This window comes from Grus americana, chromosome 20, assembly GCF_028858705.1.
Source record: "Grus americana isolate bGruAme1 chromosome 20, bGruAme1.mat, whole genome shotgun sequence".
Taxonomy (NCBI): domain Eukaryota; kingdom Metazoa; phylum Chordata; class Aves; order Gruiformes; family Gruidae; genus Grus; species Grus americana.
This window is the reverse complement of record NC_072871.1, coordinates 10,660,962-10,671,733: the sequence shown is the minus strand read 5'-3', so window position 1 is coordinate 10,671,733 and position 10,772 is coordinate 10,660,962. Positions and strand designations below refer to the sequence as shown.

Below are 10,772 nucleotides of genomic sequence, written 5' to 3'. Positions count from 1 at the left end.
ACCGCCCACATAAGGCGGGGGCAGCACACGCTGCTCGGCGCGGCGGTGGAGGCGGTAGTGGTGGCGGTGTCTCGGCCGGGCTGCGCGGGCAAGGCGGCGGCATGGAGCTGGGGTGGTTGTTGTGGGGCGCGGCGGTGCTGCTGCTCCTCCACGTCCTGATGGAGCTCAGCCCCGCCGTCAACTTCGTGCTGCGTATCGGCTTCTACTACGTGCTGTGTATCGTCTTCTCCGCGCTGACGGCGCCCGTCTGCCTCCTCGTCAACGGCGGCCGCACCGTCAAGAACATGAGGTGAGTGGGGGGGTGCCTGGGGTGAGCCAGCCCCGCGGGCACGGGGGGACGGGTGTGATGGCAGGGCCGAGGTGTGGGCGGTGAAACACAAACTGGGGAGATCGCTTTCAGGCCCAGCCTCTGCGTGGGGGCCCTGGGGGGGGTGATGGTGGCCTCCTTTACCTCGGGTCTGTGATGGCAAACCCTGGGTGGCTGTCCTGGTGACAGTGGGGTTGCCTCTTGGCTCATGGAGGGTGCTGGGGGCTGCAGTGAGGGGCAGCTCTGGCCCACAGCAGTGCCCTCACCTTTGGAGAGCCCTGTCTGGGGCTGAGGCCCCTTGAGGGGCCCTGGAAGGTGTGAGGATGGTGGGAAGTGGCCATGTTCCTGGGGCTGTGTGGGGTTTGGGGAAAGCTGTGTGACAGCAGTGTTTGTTTGGGGGTTTTCCCCCTCTAGAAGTGGGGGCTGTGCTGGGGGGGGCTGCCTGCTGGCAGATGGTGTTCAATGCTGCCCTTGGCCTGGCACGAGGAGCACGGCAGCCAAGCAGCTGCCTGGGCTTTGCTTGTTGCTGTCAGGCCTCGCTGTGTGTACCCTCTGACAGGGTGCCTGGGGCGGTGGTGGAGGAGCTGCTCTTCTCCAGCAGCTCTTCTACACGTGAAGGCACATTTTAAGGACAGAGCTGGCACTTCTGCTGGCAGCAGAGGAGAACCTGGGCTCCTTGCTTTGCTCTCCCATAGGCAGCTTTTTACCTACTCTAACCATCTGTGTCCAGGCTAAGTTATACGGGTGCAGGGGAAAGGGGAGCCCTGTTGTCTTAATACATCCTTTTGGACCAAAGGTTGGGCAGCATCTCAGCTGGTGGAGCTGGACTTTGGTTTGTGGTGTGGCTCTGGCAGGCAGGGCTTGAGGCAGAGGGAGCAGGCACAGGGCACCGACGTGCTGCCTTGCGGGCTCTGCCCTGCGCACCCAGGCCAACGGTCTGCAATCAGCTGTGGTGCGGTGGCCCCAGGCACTGGAAACAGCTATCTGCTTTGGGATATCTAGCCTAGCGCTGTTTCCAGCTTTGGTTGCCTTGGCTCGCTCAGGAGCAGCTTTCTGATGTGCAACTGGCTTTGCAGCTGGAAGAATTTATGATGTTAGTTTATGGAAACAGTCTCTTTTTTCTTCCCCACCCTAAAACTTTGTAAATATCCTGTAAACTTAATTCTTTGGGAACAAGAGCTCCTTGCACTGGACAACTCATGTTGAAACTGAGAGCTGAATTTTGGCCAGAACTGCTCTTTTCCTGTAACTTAAGCCCATCGTTTCCATGTGGTGGCAGTGGCTGATGATCCTGGTCATGTTTCCCAGCCCCTGGCAGGTCTGTGGCTGAGGTGATCCAGTGAACTCCTTATTTCTACAACATCTCAGTCTGCTTATTCCGGCTCAGGGAAGGAGGTTGGAGCAGAGCACGTGTTGGTGGACAGACAGTGATAACAGCATTACTGCCCAGCATGGAACACCCCGTCCTTGCTGTGCTCCTGGCTCCAGTGCCAAGCTGGTGTGACTTGGAAGAGGTTGCCCTCTGTGTCTGATAGAGATAGAGCTGTTTATCTAGCCGCGAAACCTTTTGCAAGAGCTTCCAATCTGGTAGGCGCAATTCATTAATCAGAGAATCCTAAAAAGGCCTTGGTCACAGGCTGCAGAGCAGAGCATGTGAAGCTGGGGCTGCTGGATTTCAGACTCTGACTGTTACGGATGCACTGAAAAAGCACATTCCCTCTCATTTTTCTACTTTCTCCTTGTGTCTGGCAATAAGTGCATCAGATTTACAGCTCTCTGCAGCTGTGACTGCACCAAGTCAGGATCATTCATACCAGCAGAGAAGCTGCTTGCAGAGTTGAAGGGCAGTAGGACCTATCTGCTTAACCCCATGGATGATGTGGCCAGCTCAGCAGGGCAACCGATCACCTGGTTTTTCTTAGCTTTCTCTGAGCTCTGCCCCTTTGCCTCTTTCAGTGGCTCAGGCCACATCTTGTGCAAGGAGATGCTGACTCCTTACTGGTAGGAGGAAGTTCGATGGTTGCTCTTGAGTAATGTGTAACCAGCCTCTCCCAGCAGCTACTGAGCAGTGTGACTTCCAGAGTAACGACCTCTTTTTTGGTTGGCAGTCAGAAGGGAGGAGAACTGGGATTTAGGTCAGTCTAGTGGCATGGCATCCCCCATGACCTCACCGATTCATGTCACCCTGCCACTCCTCACCTGCCCCCTTGTTTCTTCACCCAGACTGCACTCACATAACCTCGGCACAAGCCCGTGGTGCTTGGGAGCTCTGCAGCCTGGGCACCTCCCTGTGTCCTTTCCCTGGGTGCGGCTCTAACCTTTGCAGCGAGTTTGAATGCCAGGGGATTGATAGTGGTGTCACTCAGCGGTGTCACTTGCGAGCATTGGCCTGGCCTGAACTCCAGTGTCCGAGTCAGTGCCTGAGCGGTCTGTGTGATGGGGAACCCCCCAGAGAAATAAACCCCACTGTGGGTAGGGGCAAGCCAGGGAAAGCTGCCCTGAGAAGGGTGTGTGGTTGAAGAGCTGGTGGCAGGGGTGGGGATACTTTTGGAGAGCAGATGCTAGGAGATGCTGCCAAGCCAGGATGAGACGCCAGCTGCGTACTCACTTCCCACTCTGGGTGATAGGGATGCTTCTCAGGCTGATGGTGCTGTGCAGCCCTGCAGCTGGACCCTATGATGGGGTACAAGCTGACACTGTCCCTTGGTCTCCTCCTGCAGGGAGGAGAGCTCTGTCCCCTGTCTGCCAGGCAGAAGGTAGGCCCTGAGGTAGGGTGTGCAGGTGCTTTCTGGAGGGCAGGTCAGCTCCTGAGTCTGCTCTGGGGAGAGCAGAGCTGGTGGCTGCTCCTGGGGTCTTTGGTCATGTGCAAGCTCCTCTGCCTCCTGCTCTGGCAAATGGCTGCTCCCCTGCCCAAAATAGCCCCTGCATGCTGCCAGCTTCTGGCTGCGTCCTTTGGCCCAGTTGGAGGGTCCCCAGCTCCCACCTGTCTGGGGGTGGCACAGATGGGCCCTGCTCCCATGGGCTGGCAGGGTTTTGACTGGCGAGGCTGAGCTGGGTGTGCTCAGCAAGGGTATGGCAGCCTGCTTGATGCATTGGCAGGGCTGAGTGGAGCTGCTGGTGTCTCCTGCCAGCTGGGCCCCCAGCCCTCAGGTGCAGGGGAAGAAAGCTGGGAGCTTTGTGGACAGACCTGTAGATCCACTGGGAAAGTGAACTGACAGGCAAAAGCTATTTGCTTGAAAGTGGGTTTGCCAGGGGCACCTAGCCTCTGCGAAGCTGCGTGGGGAGCATCCCGTTTGCTGCTGCATCCTTGCATTGTGCAGGGAAGTGTTTCTCACCTTCATTCTCCTCCTTTCTTTGACTTCCCTGGGGTAACAACACCCCGTGTTTGTTTGTATCATTTAGGTGCATCTTCCAGCACTTCAAGGAGCAGTATTGGCAGAGCCTGCCTTAGGTGATGGGTGCTGAGGAGTGGCAGCTCCTAGCAGAACTGTTTGAATAGCTTGTGGGGCTCTGCTGATTGCAGGAGGAAGACGTTGGTAGTGTTGGAGCAGACTACAGTTGTGGCACAGGGGGAAACAAATAGCACTAAGTGGATAGGACTGGCAGCTGGAGGAGTGGTCTGTGATCCAGCGTTGAAACCAGCGTCTCTCCTTCCTGGACTTTGGGGGGCTTCCAGTTTGCCCTCTGTTTGCAGGGCTCTTGCAGCTGCACTGGGCCGGACTCAGCTCTTCCAAAGAGCTTGTAGTGAGCCTGGTTGTGAGCTGATGCTGTCAGCCTGAACGTAGCATGGCCCATCGAGCATGGCTGTTCTGGCCTCAGTTACAATCAGCTTCCCCCAGGCTTCCAGTAAAATTCCCGCACTGGGAGTGGACAGGGCTTAGCATGCAACTGAAGCACCTTGAGCACATGGGACCATGCAGGACAGACACCTGGGTGGACTACAGGGCAAATGAGACTGGAGGTTCTCTGTCACAGAGCTCTTCTTGTCTCCTTCCACTCACCCTGGGTATAGCAGACCCTGTCACCTCCCTGCCCTGCTGCTGACTGCTTTTCTGTTCTGCAGAATCATCAAAACTGTGGTCAAGACCTTCAAGTATTTCTTTGGCCTAAGGTTTGAGGTGAAGGGACTGGAGAACTTCGAGGTGGAGGGTCCTGCTATCATTGTGTCCAACCACCAGAGCATCCTCGACATGATGGGTGAGGAGTAGTTCTCTTGCTTATCATCAGATGAATCCTGCTCAAGTCTCCTGGCCAAGCAGCTCCCTGTCCTGGCCGATCTGGGCTACTGAGCCAACTGATCCAGCTGTCTCTAGCAGTGCTGGCTACAGGAAGGGTCTCCCCTCACTCTGAGCAATCACACCCCTGTGCAGCACCCCAGGTACTGCTCAGCTTCAGGTGCTTCTCACTCCTTTGTACATCCCTGCCTTGCTGATAGCCTGCCTGGCCTAGCCTGTGTGGCAGTGTGCCAGGTGGTCCTGCTGGGCACCTGGGGGCCAAGGAGTGCCTCTGAGGGGTCTTGCTATGACTTGCAGCCACCCTGCCCCTGTAATTCTGCTGTGTGCCAAGTCTCTTTGCTCTGCTGATGGCAGCAGAAGCCAGCAGAGAAATGAGGCACTGGCCTGTCCCTGCTACTCCCCTCCCCACCTCAGGTCATGTCTCTTGTCCCATCTGAGTGCAGGCAGGGGGGTGGCTGCTGGCTCTCACCCTCTGCCATCACATTAGGGCTGATGGAGGTCCTGCCCGACGACTGTGTCCAGGTGGGCAAGAAAGAGCTGATGTATGCTGGCACTGTGGGGCTCATCATCTACCTTGGCGGCGTCATCTTCATCAACAGGAAGAGCACTACCAGTGCCAAGATGGTGATGGCGGAGGTGGCCAAGACTATGACAACTGACAATGTGAGTGTGACTGGCACTTGGCGAGGTGGCATGTGTCTGGGTATCCTGGGGTGGTATGGAGGGATGTGGCTCTCCTGGTGCTGGCTCACCTGGAGTTACAGCCACCTGCAGCTCTTGGCAAGGCTGGCTGGTGGCTTGGCTAGTGGCAAGCGGATTGCTGGAGCAGAGCCTTATCTCACCATGTGCAGGTGAAGGTGTGGGTGTACCCAGAGGGCACAAGGAACTGCACCGGGGATTTGCTGCCATTCAAGAAAGGAGCATTTCACCTTGCTGTCCAGGCACAGGTAACAGCACTTTGTTTCTGCATGGAGACCCTGAATGCTTTTGCGGTGGCATTGTGGACTTGTCATGCAGTGGTATGGTTGACTTGCTCTCAAGTGAGCTGTGTTCTCAGGTCACAGCGGAGCTCCTCAGCCAAACTACTATTAGGTGTCAGAAGTGCTGCCCAGCAGGAGCCGAGAGCCTCTTCCATCCCCTGACTTGATTCTTGTGGACAGGTGGCTGCAGACGGTGGAGAAGCTGCCTTGTCCTTTCTCCTGCCTGCCCCAGCACTGCATTCCTAGTGTCCCATCTGGCAGGCAGAGCATGGGGGGCAGGCACACTTGATTGCCCTAGCTCTAGGCTTTGCAGGCAGCTGCCTGGCAGTGTGGCAGTGCAGCATCTGTGCCCTGCTCCTGGGAGCACAGCTGCAGCACAGAGCTTGCTTCTGACAGGAAGCCCAGTGGGTGCTGCACTTCGTGAGCCTTTCTGGGGAATCCCAAAGCTGCCGCCGCATTCCTCGATCCCCCAGGTTGCAATAGTGTAGTGTTGCTTCAGGATTGTTAATGCTAGTGTTCCAGAACATCTGGGCTTGCTCTGTGTGGAAATAGCTGCTCCCTCCCAGCCAGCCATATGGCCCTTCTTGGTATGTCTTAAATGCCTTCTCCCTCTGAAATGGCAAGATCCATGAGCAGTTAGTTGGGGAGCAGACAACCAGCTGCTTGACTTCGGACAGCTAGAGCTGTCGGCACTCCTGAAGGAGCAGTGGTGCTTGCCTGGGCAGAGCTCTGGGGCAGTGTGCCAGGGATGCTGAAGACCTGGCTGTGCCGCCTGGGCCCGGGCAGTTGCTGGAAGCTGGGCCACCCTGCTCGGCTCCCAGGTGCTGGGGACTAGGCGCCGGAGAGGCGGCTGGGAGGAGATGGGTGCCTTGCCTTCCTATGCGTGCTCTGCCTCACATCTCAGGACTAGGATGACTCAAGGCCTGAGGGGAAACTGCTTTCCCTAAAAGAGGTGTTATAGCAGGGATCCTGGAGAAGGGAGTAGGTGTCAGATCTCTTGCTGGGTTTGATTGGCCAAGCCCAGGGTGTAGCCTATGTTGTACCATCCCCATTCCTGCCAGGGTGATGCAACCAAGGCAGGGGCTGGCAGCTGCTGGAAGGAAAGGATGACAGTGGAAGTGGTACCCACCTCTGCTAACACTCCCCCTGAGTTCCTGACTGTAGATTGCACTTGTGTTATCAGCACTGAAATAATGGCTGTGTCTCTGCCTGTCTGAAGCTTCCCTGGGAGCACTTGATTGCAACTGGTGAAGGCACACCAGCTGGCCTGCCACAAATGTGTGCTTGTACAGCACGGCAAGGCCTGTCAAAACAGACATCCTCCAATGTTTGCAGGTCAGAAAATACCTGGATTTTGAAGCCTGGCTTGGGACAAGGAACCCTGAGAGCCAGTGCTGACCTGAGGCTTAAGTGTAACTTGGCCCTAGTGCCTCGAATGTCCCTGTGCCTGGAGTTGCTGGGGAGTGGTTTTGATCCCATTTGACCCCTGACTGTCCCAGCCTTTGGAGGTGGGTCTTGCTTGTGGGGCTGTGTGTGCCCTGTGTGTCTGAGGGCCAGGCCAGCTCTGCTGTGTGGGATTTGCTGCTTATCTCTGGCCTGCCCTGAGCTGCTGCAGTGTAAGTAACCCCTCTTTTTCCTCTTCTTCCCCAAGGTCCCAGTGATCCCTGTGGTGTATTCCTCCTTCACCACCTTCTATAACCCAAAGAAGAATCTATTTACATCAGGTACCAAAGAGCCTGAGGGTCTCTACAGTCACTTGGAGATAGGGTTGATGCCATACCCATGTGGGGATTTGGTTCACAAGGGTGTGGGAGGGAAGCAGAGCTGGGGTGAACAGGAGTCGTCCCTCTGGGAGATGCATGGAGTCAGTTCAAAGCACTTGGCACCAGAGCCTGGGCTGGGTTAATGCAGGAAAGAATGTAATTAAATACAGTGAGGGATGTTTCCATTAAAAATTGGACGCCACCTCTCTTCCTCCGAACTGGCACAGCCCAAATCATTTGGTGAGGGCTTGGGGGAAGAAGCAAGCATCCTCTGCTTCCTGACCTTTCAAAGCAGGGACCCTTCTGCAAGCAAACCAAGGAAGCTGGTCATAGAGTGGGGGGGAGCAGGGGTTCTGGGAGGGCAGGGAATGGTGCTCTTGTGGTGTGTGGGTTTCTCATAAGCTTTTTTCTTGTTCCCAGGCAAAATCAAGGTTGAGGTTCTACCTCCAATACACACCAAAGGCCTGACATCAGACGATGTCACTGACCTCACGGACAGATGCTTCCGCACCATGAGGGAGACCCTCTTCAGGCTGTCAGGCCGTCCAAGCGAGGCAAAAGACTCATCCTAGATGCTTCTCCAGTGGCATCACTGTGTGGTGGTGGCTGAAGGGACCTGTCTGTTGCCAAATACTGAAGGAACTTCTCTTCCTCTGCAGTGACTTCTAACTCTGGGAACACCACGGACTGGCACATGTGGGGTGTCGAGCCAGCACTGAGGTTCCCCATTGAGTGGATTTCTCTTATGGGTTCACTATCTCACAATGAAACATCTCCTTTTTCTGAATTTCTCAGGCATCAAACTTGTGCTACCAAAGGGCTCAATGACCGGAGAGGTGAGTTCCCCCAGCTCACGCAGCTGGCGTGGGGTAACAACAAAAATCTGGCTGGAGGCTGGGCTCTGCCTCATGTGAGTGTCCCTGCAGGCTTGCCTAGTGCTGGCCTGGCCCTGTGCTGTCCCAGATGGAAACCGCCAGGCAGCAGTTTGTATCCGCACAACCTCGATGCGGCTCGAGCAGGGCTGAGAATTGGGTGAAAATCCAGACTCTGGTGGTTCAGCAGCACTGGGAGTGCAGTGTCCTCCCTGGACAGCCTGGAGTGCTGCTGTCTGGCATGGTGGGGCTCATGGGTGGTCTCTGGGGCAGGGCCCATCTCCTTGAGAGATGCCCTTGTGTCACAGCAGCATCTTGTGCTGGGACTCTGCATTGCCCAGGTACTCCTGAGCCAAGTCCTTCCCTTTTGAAGGAGGCACCTAGGGCAAATAACCTCAGCTGAACTGCAAAGGGGAATGTGTGGGGCCAGTCAGCCTTACAGTGTCTCTTCGGGCTTGATGGCCTTGTCTGAACAAGTGCCCTTGCTCATGGAGGGGTGCAGCAGTGGAGAGGGAAGCTGCAGTCTGCCCAGCCAGTACATATGGTTTGTGCAGAGTTTAGCTGAATGCTGTCCAGCCTTGCCAGTTTAGACTTCTCAACAAAACCCCATGCTTGTTTCTACCATTCAGAGCCATCAGGTTGATTTTTAAAACTGCACAGACCTGTCAGAGTCCTGGGCAAACCTGTCCTCATGTGTGACTTGTGGCATACCCCTGGATACCGTGTGTGACACGCACCTGGGTTGGCTCAGAGCTTCCTTGGTGTTGGTAAACTGTTGCCAACTCCCTGCCATGGTGGTGGTTTGACCTTGTTGCAGCAGACATCGTGGTGCTCACGGTACTTGTTGCAGATGCAAAGGGCTCTGTCCTGCTTGTTTTGCTACTTGTCATGGTCAGCAGTGGCCGAAAGATGGTGCCTGTCCCGCATGTCTCTGTGCAGATCTTGGTGGAGCTGCTGCTCTGCAAGGGGTTTAAAACTCCTGCAGAGCTGTGGGACGGGTGAGCTGCAACTGTAAAGGGGCTCGGAAGGCTTCAGCTCTCCCTTGGGGGAAATTGGCTCCTTCCAACATTTGGATAGAGGGGTTTCCCCTGTGCTTTGGGGTGACAGACCAGCAGGGCTCCTGGATTCCTTGCTGGGACCTGCAGAACTGTTGGTGCCCTCTGCAAAGAGCAAGGCTGGGTCAGGTCCATGGTTCCAGGGTGTAACCTCCACCTCTAAAACCTTGCTGAACTAGAGTTAGCTCTCCATGGCGCAGGGTGTATAACCTTGACAGAAGCTGCCTGGGGCTACTTGGGTAACCAATGCAGCTGGTTTTCACAGCCTGTCTGGGGCTGTGTTGGTGGAATTGTGGTCATATGGCATTCTGGGGTTAAAGCCTCAACTGGGACAGGCAGGGAGTTCCCCTAGAGCCAGCGGACCCCAAGAGAGGGAGCCCTTGGGCTGAGCTGGTGCTGGCAGGGGCTGGGGGCTTTATCAGAGGGGCCTTACAGTACAGACTCAGGGGTCAGACCCGCTGTGGGACGGGTCAGGTGGGAGGATGGGAACAAAATCAGCACTTTGTAAGAGCGGCAGATAAAGGGCTGTCATGGAGGTTAAACCCAGCAGGGAGGAGGGAGCGGTGCCTCTGTGTGCAGTTGTCTGCTGTTCGCTTTTAATTGGGTTGAGAATAATGTTATGTGCTTTAAAAAAAAAAAGTACACCTTTGGTTATTTAAATAAAGGTGACTCCTGGTCTTGTGTGGGAGCTGGGGGAGGAGGGCTGCTGTGGGAGGAAGAAGGGTGCTGACCCTTCAGCTTTTGCAGGGGGTGGGTTTGGTGATCAAGGGGGAATGGCAGGTCCTTGTCCCCACCCTTTGTCCCACAGGCAGAAAGGCTGTGTTTCTGCACCCCAGCATCACACTGAGTCACAGCCTGGCCTGAACTAGGAGGACAAATGCCTGCAGGGACCTGTCGCAGGGGAAGAGGAAGGTGCTGCCTGTGTGGATGGGAGCCGGGCCCTGGAGCAAACGCCTTCCCAGCCAGTAATGGTCCCACAGCCCCAGTGCGCAGCAGGAAGTTTTATTTTGGTACAACCCCTGCAGCACCCTGTTGCCCATGTGGCTCTTCCTGCAGCTCTGCTCTAGGCAAGTAGGAAAGTGTCGTACCAGCTCGGTCACATTTTCTACCGGTGTCCTTGGCCTTGAGCAAACAGGGCTGGGGGGAGGTAGATGTATGCAGTGGCTGTCAGATCCAGGAGACACTGGCTACACCAACAGCCCAAGCTCGTGCCAGCATAAACCCGTGGGTGTGCCAGGCTTCGGTGCCCAATCCAGGCTTGCAGAGGACTATCCCTCCCTCCTCCTTGGCCTCACCCTCTTGGCAGTACAGAGTGGTACAGGTTTGTCCCTGTCTGCTCTGTGCTAATGATGGGAATGTTGCAGGGAAAGTTTTTCTATTAAAGCAAGTAAAAACAGGCTCTGCACCTTCAGGCCCATGTAAAAGCTTCATCCTTGTTACTGCTCTGTAGGGCCCAGGGATGGCGCAGAGGACTGCAAGCATGAGCAGGTCGTTTCAGGGCCACTGCTGCAGCTGCCACGCTCCAAGGCGGTGAGACACTGGCCAACCTCCAGAGCTCGT

General features: G+C 55.9%; 1 protein-coding gene across 1 annotated transcript; it reads left to right on the top strand.

The window, feature by feature from the left end:
• AGPAT2 (1-acylglycerol-3-phosphate O-acyltransferase 2) lies at positions 1-9,876 on the top strand. The gene is made up of 6 exons (XM_054849194.1): positions 1-289; positions 4,371-4,504; positions 5,030-5,205; positions 5,394-5,489; positions 7,174-7,246; positions 7,706-9,876. Exons 1-6 carry the CDS (start codon positions 102-104, stop codon positions 7,855-7,857), a joined length of 819 nt encoding a protein of 272 aa, XP_054705169.1. The 5' UTR covers positions 1-101; the 3' UTR covers positions 7,858-9,876.
• The last annotated feature ends 896 nt before the right edge of the window (positions 9,877-10,772 follow it).

Excerpts from the sequence above, each read along its gene's own strand:
- AGPAT2 (XM_054849194.1), top strand. The coding sequence starts at position 102 with ATGGAGCTGGGGTGGTTGTTGTGGGGCGCGGCGGTGCTGCTGCTCCTC. Across the intron at positions 4,505-5,029 it reads GAGCATCCTCGACATGATGG|GGCTGATGGAGGTCCTGCCC; the intron begins GTGAGGAGTAGT and ends CCATCACATTAG. Across the intron at positions 5,490-7,173 it reads ACCTTGCTGTCCAGGCACAG|GTCCCAGTGATCCCTGTGGT; the intron begins GTAACAGCACTT and ends TTCTTCCCCAAG.